Here is a 23265-nt window from a genome sequence, read left to right as displayed (position 1 = left end):
CCCACATAAAACACATTGCAGTTATTCAACCTGGAGGTTACTGGAGCACAAACAACCAAAGTTAGGCTTTCCCTGACCAGACAGGGACATGGCTGATCCACCAGCCGAAGCTGATGGAAGGCAGTCTGAGGCCCCCTGAATCTCAAGTGATGGATTCAGGAGTACTCCCAGGCTGCATAACCGCTCCTTCAGAGCAAGTGTAACCCCATCAAGAGTAGGCGAACTCCCACCCATCCAGTCTAGGGAACCGCCCATTCACAGTGCCTCAATCTTATCTGGATTGCGCTTCAGTTTGTTGGTTCTCCCTCAGTCTATTGCTGAGGCAAGACAAGGGTCCAGCACTTCCACTGCCTCACCTGCAGGTATAACATCATCTCTCTGGGAAAGCCTGGATAATGGACAATACAAAGTTTTAGAAGACAAAGTCAAAACAAAAAAAATTCCTTCCAGTAGCACCTTAAAGACCAACTAAGTTAGTTCTTGGTATGAGCTTTCGTGTGCATGCACACTTCTTCAGATACCAATGCACACGAAAGCTCATACCAAGAACTAACTTAGTTGGTCTTTAAGGTGCTACTGGAAGGAATTTTTTTTGTTTTGACTATGGCAGACCAACACAGCTACCCATCTGCAACTTAGAAGACAAAGGATAGTCATTAACATCCTGTGTTTCCTATGCACCTCTCTTAATTCCTACAGGTAGTGGTAAGCCACAGGGCAGGTGATACTGCACTAGTTATTAGCACCGTTTTCCAATTTATTTATTTTTTAATGCTGATGGAAAACTCTGCATATTACATGTGCATGATGAACACATGCAAAACCCACACACTTGAAAATACACCTGCAATGACTGGGATATTTGCAGGGCGCTTTCAATATACCTTTATTGTGGGTAAATTCTTAAGCAATCTGATACAAGTGCAGTACAAAGGTTTTTTGCACAACTACCATAAATAAGCAAACTTTCCCTTGTTAAATATGTATCCAGAATGCACTGGGAGCATGCCAGTTCTTGCAGGGGCGTATGGGCATGAACGCAGGCATGTGCATGAATGAAGAGTTGCCTTTCAGTATTAATACTCTGTCCTGAGCCAGGCTTGCAAATGGTTGCTAGCCTTGGCTGCCTCCAGCTTTATGAAAGCAGGGGTTTACCACCACTAGGTAAAAGGTAAAGGTACCCCTGCCCATACGGGCCAGTCTTGCCAGACTCTAGGGTTGTGCGCTCATCTCACTCTATAGGCCGGGAGCCAGCGCTGTCCGCAGACACTTCCGGGTCACGTGGCCAGCGTGACAAGCTGCATCTGGTGAGCCAGCGCAGCACACGGAACGCCGTTTACCTTCCTGCTGGTAAGCGGTCCCTATTTATCTACTTGCACCCGGGGGTGCTTTCGAACTGCTAGGTTGGCAGGCGCTGGGACCGAACGACGGGAGCGCACCCCGCCGCGGGGATTTGAACCGCCGACCATGTGATTGGCAAGTCCTAGGCGCTGAGGTTTTACCCACAGCGCCACCCGCGTCCCATTTTTACCACCACTACCCCAACCCATTTATACCAGAAGTAAAAAAGCACTGCAATCCAATACATGTCCGCTCAAAATAAAGTCCAACTGAGTTCAGTAGGAGCAGCCTTTCAGGTGTAGCACACACGCACACACACATAGAGAGAAGTATGGCAGACTGGTTGCTAAAAATGTTTCGTTGGCTAGCAAGCACTGCGCACTTGCAAAGACACTCTAATCCCCGTGGTGTTTGTTGTAGCTGCCATTGAATAAATGCTTCCCAGTATTCGGATGCTGGAGCTGCTGAAGATATACAGCTCTCGTTACTGAACTCTGCTTATAAAAGAAGCCAAAAGATAAACCATGATATCCTCTTCCTGTGCTATATTAGCAGCTGCGCATTGTCTGGCCAGCTATAATGACCTTTCAGTCTCATGCATTTGTGAACTGGAGCCTGGGATAAAGATATTGGCAGTAGCTTGAGCATAGGTGTGAAATGCCTGCAGAATTCAACTCATGGCAGCCTCTTTCCTGGGTCTAGTGAAATGAAGGCAGGGAAGGAAAGTTCTGTGGTCCTCCGGATGTTACTGGACTCCCAACTCCCATCAGGGGTGAGGGGTGCTGCTTTTATTTTATTTTATTAATTTAAAAAATTGGTATACACTTGTGTCATTAAAAAATAAATATCAAAGCAGTTTACAGAAATACAAACAAAACCTTGCAAAAAAAAAAGTTTAAAAAGTTAAAAGCAGGTCAAAATAGTTTAGCAACGACCGCAGGACCACAGGTTACCTGAGCTAGGAAAGGGCGATGCTAGATCTCCTTGCTATTAAACAGCTTCATCTCATTCCTGCAGCTCAAGCAGCTGAAAAATGCAAAGGCCCATCGGGATTTTTCTTTTTCTGTCCAGCTGACAACCCTAAAATAATAACAAATGCTTCTCCAAGGAGATGTTGACCACTCCCGGTCTATCATTTTAGAACTGTCCTTGACACAATTGGTTTGTGTATTCCTTGACCAACCACACTTCTCTCTTTTTGTACTGACTTCCTTGGGAATTGCCTTGCATTATAGAAATCAATGTTTCCCAAATCTCTGGTACCTGCCCACCCCACCAAATCGAAAGACATAATTCATTCTTAACACCAGAAGAGGTCTTGATCAGATGCCCAGGACTGGAGAACAAACCAATGGGCAACAAGCCTATTGATACCTACTAGTCATGATGGTTGCATAATACTCTCCAGTGTCAGAGGCAATCTGCCACTAAATCAGAGTTGCTGTGACCGAGTTACTGTGACTTTGTTTGAGGGCTTCCTGCATTATTGTGACCATTAGCAGAGACCATACCCAGAAAACAAAATTGACTGGCCGGCCAAACCAGGTGAGGGGGACCTGATGGGTCCCTTAGTGAGTTAGGGACTCTCCCTGTGTGTGAAGACGGGCTCCAGAATATTAAACGGATGGGACTAATAGTGGGTCCAACGGTCAAGGTGATGTGGAGGGAGGTGAGGGGCAGATGTGGTATGTCCCACAGAGAAATCTACGGTCTGCAAATAAAAACATCCTAAAGATCCCAGGCCACAGAGAGGTTAGGCTGGCCTCAACTAGAGCCAGGGCCTTCTCGGCCGCGGCTCCAATCTGGTGGAACGCTCTGTCACAAGAGACTAGGGCCCTGCAGGACCTGACATCCTTCCGCAGGGCCTGCAAGACAGAGCTGTTCCACCAGGCCTTTGGTCAGGGCGCAGCCTGACCCCCTCCTCTGGCAATCGGCAATCTGCACAGAATTTTGCTTGATGGTTGCCATTAATTTGACTTTAATTTGATTTGATTAATTTTATAATGAATGTTTTAGAATGTTGTTAGCCGCCCTGAGCCCAGCTTCGGCAGGGGAGAGCGGGATATAAATAAAATTTATTATTATTATTATTATTATTATTATTATTATTATTATTAATCTGGGAAGGTAGCCCATCCTAAATCTTCTTCTTTTGAAGATGCCTTGTGGGATATTTTCAAAAGAAGGAAAGGCTAAGGAGTAAACCTTACACAAATCCAGAGTGGAATCCCTAAGACAGTTGGATGGTGTCTTGTATGCCTCCTTCTGGCAAGTCCTGCAGCCAAGTTGATGCCAAATGTCTTGCTCTTCTTTTCTTTGGACCACATCAGCGAGGCCGAGAAGCGGGTCTTGTCCTGGGCAGGCCAGGACCCCTCTTCACACTGCCCAGGCTTGTGCCCCAGGGAAGTCACTTTGGTGCTGCTAAAGCAGCAGTTTGGCTTCACCCTGGAGGCAAACTCCACTGTCTCTCGACAGATGGATGCCAGAGATCTAGCAGAGTTCACCTTCCCACTTTTAGAGTGTGTTCAGCTCAAAGGAGCCCACTTTCTGAGCTCCTTGAACGAGTGGCTTGCAAATACAAGCCATCCTTCTCTACACCAGGAGAACATGTTAGCAGAGAAACCCTAACCGTATCTACTCAGAAATAAATCCTACTAAGTTCAATAGTGTTTTCTCCTATCTTAGAGGAGGTGGGATTGCGGCCAAAGAAACCTAAGAACAGAAGAAGAACCCTGGTGGGTGAGGGCAAGGGGTCCCATTCAGTCCAGCATCCTGTTCACACAGTGGTCAGCCAGATGCAATGAGGACAGAATGCAAACAGGCAGTAGAATCGGACCTCAGTGGAGGCTGACTGAGAGCAAGGAAGGTCTAAAAGGTAAAAGTAAAGGATCACTGGATGGTTAAGTCCAGTCAAAGGCGACTATGGGGTTGCGCCGCTCATCTCAATTTCAGGCCAAGGGAGCCGGCTTTTGTCCACAGACAGTTTTCTGGGGCATGTGGCCAGCATGACTAACCGCTACTGGCACACGAAGGACCGTGACGAGTGCCAGAGGGCATGGAAATGCCGTTTACCTTCCCACCACAGTGGTACCTATTTATCTACTTGCACTGGCATGCTTTTGAACTGCTAGGTTGGTAGGAGCTGGGACAGAGCAACAGGAGATCACCCCGTTGTAGGGATTCGAACCCTCAATCAGCAAGTCCAAGAGGCTCAGTGGTTTAGACCACAGCAGTAGTGGACAAGTTGTATTTATACAGAGCAATCTCTGGGCAACCTACAATCAGTTTAAACCGAAACCAAACACACACATTGTTAAAAACAATGGCTATAAAGAACTAACAATAAATTAACCACCAGCCAGCACAGAACTTATCAACAAAAACCATCAGTGTAAAACAATTAGCAAATCAGCAGCAATAGCAAACATCAAGATACAATAAAGAAAAAGGAAATGAGCAACATTTACAGTTGTTTTTTATTTATTTAGACAAAACTGTGGCAATGTTTTTAATCACTTAGTTCTGCTGATAAATAATAACTGGTTTTGATAAGGAAGGAAATGTTTTTGGTTTAATTTTAAATGCATTTTAAAAAAAGTTTTAAAATGTGCTAATGGCTTGTAACATAACATTTTGAAACAAAACAAAAAACAAAAGACCTGCCCCTTTTGGCTCCTATGAAACAATCCTCTAAGCAGTTTGATTATAAATTGGTTTGCACCTTGGCTATACAAACTTAAGTCATAAGTCCTCAAAGCGGAAAGTGGAGAAATTTTGGACCTATGCTACGTTTTTTAAAAATGTAAATGTGCTGCTGCATTTTACTGTAATTGAACGAGTTTATAGCCAGGAAACACAGCTATATTTGAAATGCATTGTTAAGACCAAAATACAGGCTGCAATCCAACTCACACTTACCTGGGAGTAAGCCACATCGAAACAACTGGGACTTATCCCCAAGTAAACTTACTTAGCTTGCTCAGATAACGAGTGGTTTCATTGCAATTTCAGGAGAAACTGGAGTAGATTGTGACATCACTGCTCTTGGAGTTTTTGGCAGTTCAGTTCTATGCACATCAGCTCAGAAGTCACCCCCCATTGAGTTCAACAGAACTTAACTGCCAGGTAAGGGTCTACACAGGATGCCAAACTGAAATCACACAAAGCAAAAAAATGTAATCGAGGTTCAAAAATTCTTATTTTGATCTTTCACTTTCAATCTTTTCAGCTTTGATCAGGAGAAGTTGCTCTTATTTTTTGTTGGGGGGCACTGCAGGCCAGTGCAGGATGAGACCATGGGAAGTAGCAGCACATGAGGAGAGTGGAGAGGGCACAATGCATGAACCAAAACACCTTTGAACTGGCACAAGACAGTCTGGGAAAACTTTGCAACCTGAGCAGAACGCAACCTGCGCCTGCGTATGAATGGGTCGTGATTCGCCACTTCTGCGCATGATGTCATTTTGAGCATCTGCGAATGCGGCGAAACCCGGAAGTAACCTGTTCCATTACTTCTGGGTCGCCACAGGATACAACCTGAAAACGCTCAACCTGAAGCGTCTTTAACCCAAATAACTGTACTAGAACAGAAAATGGTCTAACCCAGTAGAAAGCAGCTTCCTGTCTCACTTTTCTCCTTCTGCTTGCTGCCTTCACACCCTGAAAAGCAAATGTTTCCCCAGGAGAAAGATAAGGAGAACGCTCCAACATAATTATACAAAACCCAAGAAAGGCCACTGGTTTAATGAATGTGGAGACATTTGGTGACTGCCATTCTATTTTATTTGACTTCTCTTTTTCAAATTCCTACCTCATGAGCTGACTTGAGGGAAGGTTGGCAAAAGAGAAACCGGCTTGAGGCTTGTTAAAGATCCAGTTTAGGGTAGAATTGGAATGTGAGCATTAAAAATGCTCTAAAAAGCATTTTGCCAAGTAGGTTGCCAAGTACACAAGCTGGCCCTAGTGCTTCTGCTGACTGGGGTTGCCCACTTACGAAAAGCATGTTTTAAAATTCAAAATGCAATTTAACTGTGAGGTCCCACTGGGACAAAGCGAGAATTTACTTCTGAGTAAGCATGTAGAAGATTGCGCTGGAAATGCTCTTTCAAGAGTTGTTGCTGTTGGCATCCATCTGTCTCAAAAGACATTGGAGTGTGCCTTAGGGGGTGAAGTCAAAGTAAATGACCTCCCTGGGGCTCAAGTCTCGGCAGTGTGGTCATGGAGTGCATGGAGGTCCTGGGTTGTCCAGGTTGCCTCTCGGCTCACTGATGTGGTCCAAAGTAAAACAGAGCAATATGTTTGGTGCTAGCTTGGCTGCAGGAGTTGCCTGAAGGAGGCGTACAAGGTGCCATCCAACTGCCTTAGGGACTCCACTCTGGATTTGTGAAAGGTTTACTCCTTGGCTTTTTCCTCTCCCAAGGATAACCTGCAAGTGAGCAGAGAGTTTGGATTGGAGATTCCCTTCTTCTAGATGGGCCCCATCTGCCCCTCATGTGCAGAAACTGCCCTCTTGACCGTTGGACTCACTATTGGTCTTGTCCGATCAATCTGCCAGAGCCTGGGCTTTTCCCCCAGAACCCAAGCATGCATGTCAAAAATCTTGAACCCAACTGACAGCTGAAATTTCACTCACAACACAACTCTAGCAGCAAAGAATAGCTTTGTTTTTAAATTGCTTTATTTAATTGGTGGCAAGTGGGTTGAGTTTCTTGTGGTAGTACAAGCAGCAGGTTAAGCACTTAAGATTTAGTTTGCCTCCCTAGCCACTGGCGCCGAAGTGACTAAACACCCGGCACACGCACACACCAAGAAACACAAGCCCCTAAAAGTTGCACCAGACACTGAACTCGAAGCATAAAGGCAGTCTTTTTGCGGTACACACATTCCAAATAACATCCTACTGATTCAGAGGTATACATGGTTAAGCTGTACCCTTCTACAGTTATCCACTTGTAAAGTTCAATGCCTTATCTGTAAGTACCACAGTTCATCTAAACAAATCAACAAGGGCACACTCTCACACAACGCTTGTTCCTGTGTGGAGACAGCTTGCACTGTGTTCAGTTGAACATGTGAGCCAGCCCGATAGCACAAAGAAAAAGCAAATCCTGATTCATGCATTACTCAGGTGTAGGATATAGCATGAGAAAAGCCCAACTTTTTCAGGCTAGTGAGATGTTGGCATTGTGGGATGCACTGGTGACGGAACATCTGAAGTGACAGAGACATCAAAGGCTGGTTCAGGGGGCACATTCTGCTCCTGGTCAGATATATCCTATGAACCCATGACCTCTTCCCCGAGGATGAGGAGTCAGAGCCATGGATGGAGAGCAAGGTCCTTCCCAAGAGGAAGCCCCTCCTCTGCATCTAAAAAAAAAAAAAAAGTCTGACGTCATGAGGACCAGAAGCTTGAAGCTGCTGACAAAAGAGCTTTCACAAGAAGGACAACATAGTAGTAGTGATGCAGAAAGATATTTTTATGCTGATGGAAAGAAGATATTTTACGTCAATGGAAGTGTGTTGAAAGATGAAATCGTAACGGCTGGGTTGATGACAGGGAGAAATAGGAAACATTCTGATCTCTTGTCTCTTGGTCTTACTGGTAGGACAGAGGAAGGAAAACTCTTTTCAGCGCCTCTCTATCTGGCAAAAACAAGGAAATTATAAACAAAACAAAAGCACGTGACATGTTTTCACAAAAGGCCAGTGGAAATAAAGATGGGACAGAAATAGGAGCACTTTTTCCAAGTGGGCATCTCTCAAGAGTACAGAGAGCAAAAGCCATTAAGACTTTGGTGGGGTCCTCAAGGGTGTCTCTTTGCAGGTTTCAGTCTGCGTTGCTTCTTTTTTTAGCAAAGCCACCAAGCTACAGGAACCGATGAGCATGTTGCCAAGCCCTTCCTTTGGGGCCAGAGTAAACTCCAATGAGCCTTTATCGCTTGCTGCTGAAATAAGTGCAAAATATAGCCTTCCAAAACTCCATTGGCTTAACATGTTCATAAAAACACACCACCACACTTAAGGCAGAATGTAAACCTTCCTCCCAGGGTCTCACTCGATAAAAGTCAGCTCCATCCCTCTAAGACCAAATATGTAAGCCTCAATTTGATCACACGCCTCACTTTCAAGGAGCCTGATATCTGTGGGTCATCTTCATCCCATTTTGTGCTTTCAACAACCTTGTGAGGTAGGTTGGCTGAGAAAAAAGCAACTCACAAAAGGTCAAGTAGTGACCTCTGGAGCCAAGCATGGATTTGGACCAAAGTTTCCTATGAATCATAGAGCTGTAGAGCTGAAAGGGTCCCCCATGGTCATCCAGTCCACCCCCTGCAATGCAGGAGTCTCAGCTAAATCAAAGATGGCGGATGGCCATCCAACCTCCGCTTAAGGCTGATGCGAGATGCCGTTCAAAACATTTGGAGGGCACCAGCTTGGCAGAGGCTGCTTTCATGGCTCTCTCCCTCATAACCAGACTTGCTCTGGACAAAGTCATTCCGGTTCAAATCTTGTCTATGGCCTGAACTCATCTGAAATGAGCAAGAGGCCCCAACTATAAGGGAGTGGCAATCTAAATTGTTTGATTATATAGAATTGGCAGAAATGACACAGAAAATAAGAAACCAAAAGACCACAAAGTTTAATGATGAATGGAATAAATTTATGTCATATATTAAACTAGAGGTTAAAAACTTAAAAATCACAGTAGGCTAGAAATTACGCCTGCGACGCAAAGAGATTTAAGAAAACGAAACTGCAGATTACAATATTTTGTATCATACTCCGAAACCAGAGATGAAGGGAAGTCATTTATTGTAAGTTTAATTTGTCGGTGTCTTTTGTTATGAAATTTCTTTTTTCCTTTTTTCTGTGTTTGGTATGTTTTTCTCTTTTCTCTGTTGTTTGAATGTCTGTGTAATGAATTGAAATTAATAAAAAAAATAATAAAAATAATAAAAAGAAATGAGCAAGAGGCCAGTGTTACCAACCTTGTTTGCCAGGTTATTTTATGCATTACAAGAGTTCACTGAAACACACTGCAGTGCCACAGAGTACAATTCCAGTACTTCTAGTCAAAAGCAGCTAATTGGATATTTTTTGAGAAATCTCATAATTCACCCAGACAACCAATTGTTCTGAAGAAAGAGGATCAAAGCAGTGGTCATTCTGTTGATCCAACTGTTCCCCATGCAAATAGTTAAATAGCTTTCCCAACAGGTTTCACAATACATTTAGGTAGATTTCAAGGCAAACGACAGTTTCCACTGTTTGACCCAGGAAAAAACCCGGTTTCATTGTTCCCACTTTATAGGCAACACACCCTAAAGCAGAACTGCCCATATCTGCTAGCTTAAAATCCTGAAGTTGGGAGAGATAAAGAATTTGTCAGGTTCAAGGAGATGCTACTAGTATATAACCCCCTTAAAAACTTGGGCCCAATTTACCTATGAGATCACCTTCCCCCACATGTGTTCACTTGACCCCTTTGATTGGCAGAATTGGCAATATTGCAGATGCCAGATAATACCCATTCCACATTTGTAAGAATCGATCAGTGTGGCAGATCCTATAACTCTGGAAATCCCTGGCTATTGAGATGAAGTTTTCACTGTACTCTCTTCATTCCTGCTAAAAATAATTTATTTTTTCTTTAGTCAAGCCTAACCAGATGCTTAGAAAGTTGAAGTAATGTTAATCTCTTTTAATATTTTAACTTGAGTATGCTTTGAAGTACGGTCGTGAATTCTTATTGATTTTACGATTTTATATTTTGTAAGCCGCTTTGCAGTTTTTACCATTAAGTGGTGCATAGGTTCTATTATATAAGTAAATTAGCTGCAAACCAAAGGGTATTTCCCACATTAATAAGTAAGCATCACTGAGTTTGATGTGGCTCAGTTCTCAGATGTTCAGGATCATACCTATCATAAAATCACAGAACTGTAGAGTTGGAAGGGACCCCGAGAGTCACCTAGACCAGAGTTTTCCAAGCAGTGTGTAGCAACACATTAGTGTGTTGGCTTCAGTGTGTAGGTGTGTTGTGCAAATGCTCGCTGTGCTCCTCCCAGGGCTGGAAAGGGGTTACTTTAACCTCCGTTTTGCTAGTAAAACTGAATTACTATGTCGCGAAATGATGCATGTCTAAAAAGTCTAGATAGTAATACCGTTATAACTTTCAGTACAATCAAGGGAACTTGTAATTCCCACCCTGAAAATGCCAAGTGTGTTCATGCATCTAGTCCTCACAGATATTCAGGCAGCGCATGAAAAATTAGCTATGCTGCCCACATGATCCCTATTCATGTTCTTCCAACGATAACCTCCTGCCTATTATAGTTAAAGGTAAAGGGACCCCTGACCATTAGGTCCAGTCACGGCTGACTTTGGGGTTGCAGCACTCATCTCGCTTTATTGGCCGAGGGAGCCGGCGTACAGCTTCCGGGTCATGTGGCCAGCAGGACTAAACCGCTTCTGGCAAACCAGAGCAGCGCACGGAAACTCCGTTTACCTTCCCGCCGGAGCGGTACCTATTGATCTACTTGCACTCTGACGTGCTTTCGAACTGCTAGGTGGGCAGGAGCTGGGACCAAGCAATGGGAGCTCACCCCGTCACGGGTATTCGAACTGCCGACCTTCTGATCGGCAAGTCCTAGGCTCTGTGGTTTAACCCACAGCGCCACCCGCGTCCCTCTACTATAGCTAATTATCTGTTTAAAAAACGTACAGATTTCCTATGAATTATCTTTGTGGTTGGGAAAGGAGAATTGTGCCCTAAGGTCTGGGCAACTTTGGGGAATGTTTACATTGCTACAAATGTCCCATATGCCAATCTAAACTGAGCATCTCTTCTTTCCTGTTTAATTACTTTCAAGATAAGATTCAGTTGCAGCGAACTGGTAAAATGCCACTGATTCTCTTTCCAGTTTTCAGGCTCAAGCTGCATTTGCTACAGTTAAGCATTAACATTTGCTAGCAGCAAATTCCCTTTAACATGCTAGTCTGTGAAGATTTTAAGTGTGAATCCCAGCTGTTCACCCGTTCTTTAAAGAACATATTAAACTCTTGGGTAGCACTCAACAAAATTAGTTACTGAAGACCCTGGGTGCTATGCTAGCTGTGTTCATGCGCAAGCTCCCACAATCTTCGAGGGGTGGGCAGATAAAAATAGGGTTACAGAGAAGGATGTAAGGAAAGGCTTGCGGTAATTACTCTACTATGGTGATAAAGGATTAACTCACAAGTCACGCTTTACAACAGCTGGTGTGTCCCACCACCACCACCACCCATAGAGATAGAAGAGAGATATCTATGCGGCCATCTAAAAGACAAAGAAAAGTGTCAACAGAACAACATTTTTGCAGGCTAAGTTTTCGGAATTTCCTCTCCAAAAAGACATACAGTACAAAAACCAATCAGGTAGTTGGTTACTGGCTGCAATGAAAAGTAATGCTAAACTATAGATTAGTCTAGCTCCAGCCCTTCACAGGCTCAGCCATTCCCTCTCTCTTCTTGCAACACTTCTGCTTTCGATTAACCATAGTTTCAATGTGACATCTGAATCCTAATTGTGGTTAAACTTTCCTATGGTTAGCTATCAATCAACTGAATATTTATTATGGTCGGCCAATCATCAAGTACAACGTATTTTTAAAAATACGTAATCTCAACCTCAGAAGCAAAAAGGTGACTAGAGCTAACCACTATAGTAGGTCTATAAGATACTACACATTTCAGCTTTTTGCCACCTATTTAGGAGCTGATTTGTTGGACCTCTCAGGGAAGATATTCAAAAGAGTCTCCAAAATGATGGTTCAGATCCTGGTCAATTTAGAGCATTTGGAAGAAAAAGAAATCCCTACCCAAAACTTTCAAGAAAACCCACATTATGGATAGCCAAGCTGCATGTTATCGTAATCTTTATTTTTTAAAAAAGGTGCTTAAATTGGAAACTTTCATTTTGAAGAGAAGGCAGCTGCAGGAGCAGCTGCACTTTGAAATGTGCTTCCCATCCCCTTTATGGATGGCCCCTGGCAAGAAATGGTGCAAGGCCTCCATCCAGAACAGGAGGGTATGCATCTCAGCTTAGAGCCTTGTGGCGGCTTCCACTTCATAAAAAAAGGGGGGGGGGTAAGCATCCTGTGTTTAAAGAATGGGTAACGTCACATGTCTCTCGGCCCTAACTGTACTCAAGCCTAGGACTTTGGATGGACTTGACCTGCACTAGGGGTCAATGGCTCCACAGCCCATGAAACCTGGACTGGCTTGTGGAACTTGTTTAGCAAACACTGCCCCTTCTTCGCAGCAGCGTGACCGCAAATGCTCCAACTGCAGAAGTGGCACACCAGAACAAACCAGCAACAACCACCCAAAAGTGAGCCACCCCATTATAATGGCACTCCAGGGTGGAGACCACAGCATCCACCTGGCACCAGCATCCGCCAGTCTTTCACATTAGGAAAAGGTGGGAAGTTAATAGCTTGCGCCTCTTTCCAAGCGAGGGAGCGAAATGCATTGTGGATCCAATTTTCACTCTTGCACAGCCCCGGCTAACGCTAAATGGATTCATGCCGACTCTGCGGCAACACAGCCTCCAGCCGGTTGTATTCATTCAGCGTTGATATTCAAGGTTAGCTTCAAAGAGAAGCTAAGGTGGCGGAGGGAGGGGGGCAGGCAAAGAGGCAATGTCACTGCAGAGAGGCAACACAGCATAGGGCTCTGTTAGGCCGGGGGGGGGGGTCTCATTTGTGCTACCAGACGCCACCCTAGGCGCACATTCTTTCCAAGCTATTAGACAACGTAGCCCTGGACGCGCTAAGCGGTTCTTGTCCCAGGAGACAGAATGGAACTGCTCATATCCAGGCTTCCAGCAGAACTACATGGCAATCTAATCCTCCCTAATGCAACCAGACTCCTGATATTATGCCAGGATCAGATCCAGGGGTTTGACTAATCTCTGCGCATTAAGAAAGTGCTCTCCAAATGAGATCAGCTAGATAGCTCCTCTAGGTCAGAAGTGAGATTCTGTTCAACAGCTGTCAAAGACCAAAACGGCATTCATTAAGCACCGAGACAAATGGGATTCACACATTGACTGCATATGGACCAGCTTAAGGCACTGCCAATTTAATTTACAACGTGTATATTCCAGCCCTCAGTTCTGGAAGTTGAGGTTCTTTCCGAAACGTAACAATCAATGTAAAAGCTTTCGCAATGCAATCCTGTGAAAGTCTACTAAGAACCAACTCCCACTAAGTCCACTTGAAATCCTGCCCATTTTCGTTTCTCATTTTCCCAAGCTTACATTAACACACTTTCTGCAGCAAACGGTGTACTTTTCTAAAAGCATCAGCATGGAAATTCATATGCGTTTCCGTGCACCAATGCTATGTGAATTCCCGCATGCAATTTTGCTTAATATACATCTTTGCGCTAATACATGTATTTATGAGCAACTCTTTTGCTTGGAGAACCACATCACAAAATCTGGAATGCTGTGGATTGCAAAGGATTAACCATGCCTCAGTTCATTTGTCAGGTGGGGGAGTGCCAAATTAGGGAGGCCACCATTATAAAGGTAAACCAAACAAATAGCTCACCTCTAAGCCAAGGTGGGGCGAGGCAAGAGGCCTGGGAAGAAAAAGTCTTTACCTGGCACCAGGCTATGATTTCACCAGTGTTAGAAAGTGAGATATGAAAGCTAGGAGCTAAATGGCACCTTAACCTAGGTTACGGGTGCAACAGCAGAATGTCTAGGCACACTTCTTCTATAACAAGAATACAAAGCTGAAAATGAATGAACTGCAGCTAAAATCTTACATTCATTTTTCACATGGTCTAGTCCTCACCTGAAGACTGCAAAAAACAAAGCTATACCTCCCCTGCCTGCCCCCCTAATATTCTTATGAGGATCCCTTCTCCAGTTCTCCGAGAGTGCCTGGAAGCGGGGAAGCAGAAAAAGGTCCTCCTTTTGCCCCAGCAGTGGCAGTTTTAATCTGAAATATTAGGCGCAGTACTGTTCCCAGAGCTCAGAAACTGCTCGTGCTAATGAAATTCCCTGTTGCAAAAACGCTCCTAGGACAATGGGAGTTTTGAGCGCTGGATTTCACTCACCACAGTGACTGTTCCCACCTCCCACAACTCCTGCCAGTGTGACAAGCTCAAGCCTTCCTCTCAGCTTTTGAGCTGCAGAGGATTCAGGCCACTGCTTTGATCAGAGTTAAGAAGCAAGCAGAGCCCCACTGGATCAAGCCAATGGCACAGCTAGCCCAGCATCCTGTTATGGCCAACTAGATATCAATGAGAAGAAGCCCACAAGCAGGACCCCAGCACAAGAGCAATTGTCCCCACCTGCGCTCCCCAGCAACTGGGGTTCATCATAAGCACACTGCCTCTGACCAAGGAAGAGCGGCCCAACCGTTGTGGATAGCAGCCGCTTACAGTCCCACCCATCTGTCTAATCCTCCTGTGAAGCCTTCCAAGTTCACGGCCCTTACTGCATCTTGCGGAAGTCAACTCCAAAGTTTAGGGTCAGAGTTCTCCTTCTCCTAGTTGGGTTACTTTCGCAGGTTGATGACGAGCCCCATCTGCCCCTCGCTTCCCTCCTTCTTGACCACTGCACTCACTATAGGTCTCTTCTGAAAAAAGTCGCTCTGAGCCTGGTTTTGGCCAGGGAGGGCGGGGTATAAATAAATGTGCATATCTGAAACCTAACTGAAAGCTGAAATTTCACTGGCAACACAACTCTCAGCATCAAATTTTACTGTTCAATATCCCCTAACTTTCCAGATAGGGAATTTCCACATTAAAATAAATAAAAACCAAAAGAGAATCCATCTTCCCTCTATTTCCTCACTCCTCCCAATTTACTTCACCCTGCTGTGATTTTTTTTTTTTTTTTTGGTCTTGGTTTATTTTACTGCATTTGTATGCCCCCTGTGCTCACCACTTCTCATTTAAGCATCACAACAACCTTGTGAGGTATGTTAAACTGAGAGGCAATGGTTGGCCCAACGTCATTCAATAAGCTTCACTAGGTGCAGCACTCTAACCACCGGGCCACACTGTCCCTGCTCTCACTGGGTGGGCAAAGTATTTCTATGCAATGGTTCTGAAAGATTAAGAATGCACGGACACATTCAGGGGGCACTTCAGAATACACAAGATTAGGGAATGTGTCTGAATGCTCCCTGGACACACACACACACACACACACACACACACACAAACACTTCCCTGTACCTGGAAAGCCAGCACACTGCTAGCAGGCTACTTTTCCACTAGCAACGGGAGCTTAAATAAATAGAATTCTGGAAGTGAGAACACTTAAGTCAGGGGGCTCCTTTCTTGTCCACAGAGAGAAGTAAGTATGGACCAGGAAGATTTCACCACACCGTTCTTCTGCATCTCTGAAGCACCAGCATAGCAAAGGCATAGGAGGATCAGGACTCTCTGCATGCTGCAAAGGAGAGGCTCCAGGAATACAATCTGGATCCACCCAGGCCTTTCATGAATTTCTATAAATACCAAGGTAGTTGCAGGAATTTGCTAAGTCAAAACCATGTGAGCAGATAGCAGAGGAACAGAGCCCGCCCACCCACAGTATTGCAACTGTGCTATAAGCAGCCTGCTCTGCAGCTTTCTCGCCAACTGAGGTCCTCCAGATGCTGACACACTCCAAAGCCCATCATTCTCTGACCATCAGCCACGATGGTCAAGACAGAGCAGAGGGGGCAAAGGATTGCGTTTTGGTGCTTCCAGAGCAATGTGCAAAAGGGCAAACTTACACATTAACCCTGCAGTGAGGCGTGCAAACTCCAGGTGCAGAAACAGCTGTGCCTGACTCTGACCTCACAGGCAGGACATTCCGCAGTTCTACCCCTCCTCCCCAAACTCCTCAAGCTGCTAGCTATTATGGATCCCAAAGGTTTGAGGAGGGAGAAGAAAAATCATCAATGCAATCTCAAGTATCTGGGCAAGATCTTTCAAGATCCCTTTTTGCAACCCATAATTTGCAGAGCGTTTTAGGCATGTTGAAAGCTCTTTGCATGTAAAAGCTCAGGTAATAAAAATTGTGAGAAAACCTGAAGCTGTAGCTTTAATTTTTCAGGGTTCCCTCTCCATTTTGTTTCTGAAAATATTAGGGGTGGGAGGCCATGACATATTTATGCAGACCCAGTGAGCAATTTGGCCGCTGAATTCTGCACTAGCTGAAGTTTCCAAACTGTCTTCAGAGGCAGCCCCACGTATAACGAATTGCAGTAATCTAGCCTACAGGTTACCAGAGCATAAACAAAAGAAGTTAGGCGATTCCTGTCCAGACAAGGGCACAGCTGGGCCACCAGCCAAAGCTGACAGAAGGAATTCCATGCCACAGAGTCCACCTCAAGTGACAGCAAAGGATCCAGGAGTACCCCCAAGCTACAGACCTGCTCCTTCAGAGGAAGTGTAACCCCATCAAGAGCAGGTGATCTCCCAGCCATTCGGTCCATTACCAAGGCAAGACAACGGTCCAGCACATCCACTGCCTCACCCTGCAGGTGTAAAAAAGGAGAGCTCTGTGCCGTCCGTATATTGCTGACAACGTACTCCAAAACTCCGGATGACCCCACTCAGCAGTTTCACATAGATGTTAAACAGCACAGGGGATAAAACTGAATGCTGAGGAACCCCACGTTGACGGCTCCCTTTAACCCTGGAGAGCCGCTGCCAGTCAGTGCAGACAGTAGTGTGGTAGATGGAACAATTGGTCTGAACTTGGCATTAGGCAGCTTCCTATGTTCCTCTATATCAGACATATGTAGATATGCTCTCAAACCTTCTGTTGCTTTAAGAAAGGCCCCCACCCCCAGTTATGTACTTCTCAGGGCAAAGCAGATCGTGGAGTCGGTTTGAGGCCAGTTATGGTTTTCCAGGAAGCTTCCATCTGCTGTGTATTTACACAACAGAAGGGAGTAGGAAAGAACTGGCAGAGAGTGAGGAATTGAGAACGATCTGAAGAAAAGAAGGCGGGGGTGGGAGGCAGAGAAGTAGGAGAGAGGTTAAGGCATCAACCTCCAAAAAGAAGAATCCATGTGCTGGCTTTTAAGCAATCTGAGCCATTTGAACACAGAAGCTGCAGCCTCAAGGGACAAACGTCCTTCTTGAGAACATTCTGAGGACCACGGTGGCGTGTGAAGGATTGGGTGTATGCTCCCAACTGCTCCAGATTTTTTCCCGGGAGGCAAATTAAGGTCCCGTTGTTTCACCTTCAAAATCCCTAAATGATAATTGGGGTTGGGGGCCAAGCACACAGGCCAGTCACTCTCACATCAGTTCACCCTTTGCACAGCTGGAAGCAAAATAGGAAGGGGGTGTCTTTGCATTACATCTGAACTCAGGATTATGGTTCGTTTCTCCCTGATAAGCCAAGATCACCAGCCAGCTTGGTGTTGGCTTATGAATCTTGTTTTGTTCGGGGGGAAACAGACTACAATCCCATCATGCAAACCAGCCTTCCCCGGCTTGGGGATGTTGGTAGACTAGAACTCCCATCGTCCCTGAGCACTGGGAATGATGCATTGGGCTGGATGAGCTCAAGCCCAACACCTGCAAGGTGGGAGGTCGTGCTAAGCTACCTCCTTCGTGGTTTGTTTACCTGAATGCATAAACCTGGAAGAAGTGGGCTGAGAGAACTGTACGTTTAGATTACTTGAGGAAGGGCAATTACTCAGCAGAAGAGCATCTGCTTCACATACAGGTTCAACCTCCAGCATCTCCAAGTATGTCTCAGAATGTCCCACCTGTGGAACCCTGGAGAGCTGCTGCCAGTCAGTGCGGAGAATGCTGAGCTAGATGGACCAATGGTCTGATTCATTTTAACAGAGCTTCCTATGTTCCTGGCTTATAGCTACGCAGCCACTGAGGCCAGGAAGCCACATGTCTTTTGCCATTTAAGCTGTTAGGAGCATGTGACTGTGGGGTGAGGCCCTCTCATCTGTGGCACCCGGGATATGGGTGCCCTTGCCCTAGAAGCCTCAACTGGCCTTCTTCCTTTTGAACATTATGACATCAGGCCAAAACAGTACTTTCTAAAAGGATGCTCTGCGATTAGATTTGGACTTGGCTGCTGATGCAGTATCGCTGCTGCTCACGATCTGGCAGCCTGGAAATCAAACAGCTACTTTTGTCTTGTTGGCATTTCATGGCGGTTCTTGGCTGCCTTGAGGCTCCCGGTCAGGATCCAAGTATCTAAGTGATGGAATGGACTGCAGAATGCAGATAACTATTAACTGCTGGAGATGCGGCTTCCTGCTGACCAAATATTGCCATTTATTTATTGCATTGCATTTTTATCCCACCTTTCGATACAAGGAGCTCGAGGTACCATCCCCTTGTCATCCTCACAGCTACCCTGTGAAGTGGGTTAGGCTGAGAGGCAGCGATTGGCCCAAGGTGCCCCAGGGAGCTTCATGGATGAGTGAGGATTTGAACTCTGGCCTTCCAGGTCCAACACTCTTAACCGCTACACAACACTGGTTCTCTCTTTGTTCCGAGAGGAGTCCAGAGTTTCTTTTAAAAAAAGAAAGCCATACAAAGTAAGTAAACTGTCAGCTTGCTGCCTTGCAAAAGAACTGTAAACACAAATTCACAGAACAAATTATGACATACTATGAACTCTACTCCTTTTTCCTGAAAAAGCCCTTCTAAATTATTGTGCAAAAAAAAACAAAAAACTTTTGGCGGGGGAAAACGGGGAAATGATGACACTCCAAAATGCCTACAATTAAAGACAAGGCAAATGAAACACGGAAAATATAACAGCAGGCTGAGCAAAACTGTAAAATTGAGAGATTTAAAACAAAACTTGAAAGGAAAGGGTGCAAAAAGTTTACAAGCATTTTTTTTTTTAAAAAAAGCGAAAACAACCACCAACATTAAAGTTTCTGAACTTTCGGGAATCTCCAGGTTTTTGTTTTAATATAAATATTTGTCTTTTTTCAAAAAGAAAACTTGTTTTAAAAAGAAAGGAAGAAGCAGCAGTATAAACTGGGACTTGCGTCTTGAAGTTTCTTATAGCTAGGTGTAAAGAAAGGAGGTTGCAAATTCATAAAGGATAGTCAACTGAGAGCACTTACAATACACAACTGAAGCTACATGGTAAGAGGCAGTATACCTCTAAGAATTAAATGCTGGAGTCAAGCCGTAGGGGTTGCAATCACTCTGTATTCCCTGCTCATGAGTTTCCCATAGGCATCCATTATACACACACATACCAAGAACAAGGTAGAGCTGTTTGCCTTTATTCACATTCTCAAGTTACGATAAACTAGGGTTGCTCATGCCCACAGCTCAGTCACTCCCATGTCATTCCTCCCCTGTCACAAACAGGGTAGCTCGATCTGCAAGTGCTTGGGATTAAATCTGGGATCTCCTGCATGCAAAGCATGTTCTCCGGGAGCACTAAGCTAAGGCACGAGAACAATACTATACACTTAAGCCATTTCCACTGCAGGGAAACAAGTATTACATGAGGATTTGCAATGCACAAGACTTCAGTCTCTGATAGCCCAGGGGATTGCAACAGCAATGCAGCATCCCAGCAGGTGGTCAGGAAAACTTGCACCAAAGGACCGCTTCCAAGAAACAATTCCCTTTTTTTAAAAGTGGTACAAGGTAAGCTCTAAAAACATCCAGGACACTTCCAATTTGACCTTGTAACATCACCTTTCTAAGCCAACTCTTTTCTACCAAAGGAGGAAAAAAAGAAATCCTTTTCTCAAATTAGTTGGTAGGCGGTTCAACCCAAATACACATTTGGAAACAGGTTGCAATGAGAGATCTTGATGCAGAATACCACCACCACCAATCCATGCATATCTGAAATGTGTTATTTCTAAAGATGGATCAGAGGCTGAACAGTAAGGGCCCCGCAGGATCAGAAGTGTTTGACAAATCCAATGTACTGTTTCCAATAGGGGACAGCCTATTAAGGACACAAGCTGCAGACAAACCTAAATGCACCACTGTCAGCAATTACAGTTAAATAAAGCCTCCAGTTACAGAAGCAATCTATTTGTATGTACCAGGTAAAAGCAAGAGAGGGGCAGTGCACCGCCTATGAGCAACCTGGGGCACCTCGCTGGGCACAGAAGAGTGGGCTGGATGGGTGCAGACAGATGACTTTAGGCTCTGGACTAGACGGACTCTTTAGATCAGGCTTCACCACCCAGATGCCCTCTGTATAACTCCTATCAGCCCCAAGCCACAAAGCCATGGTCTCTGCGGCTGAAGGAAGGTATAGTCCAAAGCACATGGGGGGGGGCACCAGGTTGGCCAAGGCTGCCCTATCACCACCCCTGCCTATCAGCTCAGACTCAATAGGCCCACCAAGTCCAACACTCCCTATCCCAGGGCAAGGTACCCCAGGGTTTATTGCCTCCCAGCATGCAGGTTGCAGATAACCATTCATATTAACAGTCAGCAACAGACATCTCCTTCTCCTCCAAAAACTTGCCCATTACCATCTGAGAAGCCTGGTCAGTTGTATGCTGAACACATCAAGATTCCGGACAAGAAAAGAAAGTTCTTCTTTATGCAGCGTATAGCTAAAATACAGAGCTCTCTCTCGCAGAAGGCAGAGGTGGCCACACACTTGGGACTGCTTTAGAAGACAATTAGGAAAATTCATGCGTGATTAGGTTATCAGTGGCCAGGCAGCAACACTTCTGAGTATCAGTTGCTGAAAACTGCAGGAATGTGCACTGCTCTAGTGCTCAGGTCCTGCTTGTGGGAGTTTCCGAGAAGCATCTTGCTGGCAGCTGTCGAGAGCAGGCTGCTGCATTAGCTGGGCCATGGGCCTGATCCAGCAGCGTTCTTATTATGTTCTTAAGGCAAGTTGGCTCTGCACAGCTCCAGTGCCGGAGGCAGTTTTGCCTCTGAATCCTAGTAGCTGAGATTCACCAGTGAGGAGCGTGCTGTTGCACACACAATCCTGCTTGCAGCCATCCTGGGGGCATGTGGCAAACCACTGTGAGAAGAGGACCTGATCCAGCAAGGGCTCTTCTTGTTTTCAGTTCTTAAGCAGCAGAAACAGGCTGAAGCCCTTCAAACAGCATGTGGCAAAAAATCGCATTTCGGAATGCCATTAAAACTCCCTGCGGATAGAAACCTAGAATCATGAGCTGCACTGCAACCTTTCACCCTGATGAGCTAATCTTCTATTTGCAGAGCACTGCTTTTCTCTCCCCCTTAATGCAGGTGTTCAGTCAAATTTGTATTCCCCCGTGTAGTGTGAGGATACACAGTCTCATGGAATCATATAGAGTTTTAGAGTTGGAAGAGATCCTGAGGATCATCTAGTCCAACCCCCTGAAATGCAGGAATATGCAGCCGTCCCATACAGGGACCTTGGCGTTATCAGCACCATGCTCTAACCAACTGAGTTGTCTCCTGGGTTGAGCTATTCTCCCAACCCAGTGTGGTCACAGCGTTGCGTCAAGGACGCAGGTTCAAATCCATTCTCAGCCATGTAGCCCAATGGGTAGCCTTGGGCTGTTTTGAACTCTCTCAGCCTGGCCTGCTTCACAGGGCTGATCTGAGGCTAAAATGGGGATGTGGAAATCCTCAGAGGGAAGGTGGGATATACAAACGCCACAATAAATATATTTCAGCTGTGAAGTGTGGGCCTCAACCTTAGGCAGTGGTCATCACCAGTGCAGTGGTTAGAGTCCTTGGCCAGAGCACAGGAGACCAGGGTTCAAATCTCCACTCAGCCATGAAGCTTACTGGGTGACCTTGGAGTCAGTCACTCACTCTCAGTCTGCCCTACCCCACAGGGCTGTTGTGGGGAGAAGCACCCTGAAGGGAAGGTGGAATATAAATGTAAAAACTAACTAAATGAATCTTGGGGCAGGGAATTAGTTCATCCTCCAGCTTGTCCTGAATCTGCTCCCCATTCCTTGGCTGACCCCTTCTTCCCATGCCTTCTTTAGTTCTATTGCCAAGAGGAAAGGATAAACGTGTTCCCAACCCACAAAATCCGCCCCATCCTTTAAAAAAAATAAAAGGGGAAGCCCTAGGGATTCAAAGCCAATCTGCAAATCCTCTGCATGTGCTTCCCCTACTTAGAAAGAACAAAAGGATGAAAAGTGATCAAAGCGGCCAATCAAACGCCATCTTTCCACCCACCCTTTGTGCAACGGGTACCCTGGGGAGACGGCTCCTTTACCTGTGAGTCTCAGCCAACTTGCTGAGCTTTATAAATAACACTCGGGAAGCAGCAGTGTGGCGGCGGCGGCAGATTGCGAAAACAACACGGTGGCTAGATTGAAGGTGCGGGGGGGGGGGGAGTTGATGCTTTAGGCCTTGGGATAGTCGTGAGAACGGATGACTTCGCTTGGGTGCACTTGGGGAACTAGAGGGGAGCAAAAGACCGGTCACCCCCACCCTCCATCATTCCGCAAGCATCTGCAGGCGTGCAAGCATTCGGGCACACAGCGGGGAGGGGAAGAACTGAGCATCCATCTCGTACGGACCTCCCCACCCACCTCCAAAATTAGGGTGGCACAGAGGTACTTACGAAGCGATTGATCTGCCTGCGAAGCATAGCTGGACTGCCGCAGCGCCTTGGAGAGAGGGGGGCAGTGGGGTGGTAGTGGGGTAGTCCTGGTCTCTTAGAGCCGACTGGCACAAGCACTTAGCCCCTCTGCACGGGTCCCCAAGCCTCGGGGTCAGTGGGGACGCTGCGGCGAGCGGAGAGGCGCCCCCAGCCCCCGCTCGCCGTCCCCCCAGCCCCGCGGTCACCGGCGCGCCGCTCTGCCGCTCAGCCGCATCGCTCCTCTTCCAGTCGTGGCACCAACCGCAGCAACAGCCCACGGCGGGGCTCTCCCTCTCTTCCTCCCAGAGAGCAGCCCCAGATATGGGGGCGAGTCCCTAGCTTCGCCAACACTC

General features: G+C 45.8%; 1 protein-coding gene across 2 annotated transcripts in view; it reads right to left on the bottom strand.

Annotated features, from left to right (window-relative positions):
* ATP11C (ATPase phospholipid transporting 11C (ATP11C blood group)) overlaps positions 1 to 23033 on the bottom strand; it is a 102088-nt gene extending 79055 nt beyond the window's left edge. Inside the window, exons 1-2 of one of the 2 annotated variants that reach the window (XM_028715463.2) lie at positions 22895 to 23033; positions 20838 to 21470 (exon numbers count right to left, since the gene is read on the bottom strand). In XM_028715463.2, coding sequence (XP_028571296.2) covers positions 20838 to 20840 — 3 coding nt within the window. In that variant the 5' untranslated portion in view covers positions 20841 to 21470; positions 22895 to 23033. The remainder of the gene's footprint in view (positions 1 to 20837; positions 21471 to 22894) is intronic. The other variant, XM_028715459.2, reaches the window with a different exon arrangement.
* Between the last annotated feature and the right edge of the window lie 232 nt (positions 23034 to 23265).

The sequence above is a fragment of the Podarcis muralis genome, chromosome Z (genome assembly GCF_964188315.1).
Source record: "Podarcis muralis chromosome Z, rPodMur119.hap1.1, whole genome shotgun sequence".
NCBI lineage: Eukaryota > Metazoa > Chordata > Lepidosauria > Squamata > Lacertidae > Podarcis > Podarcis muralis.
This window is presented reverse-complemented; position numbering and strand designations above follow the sequence as displayed.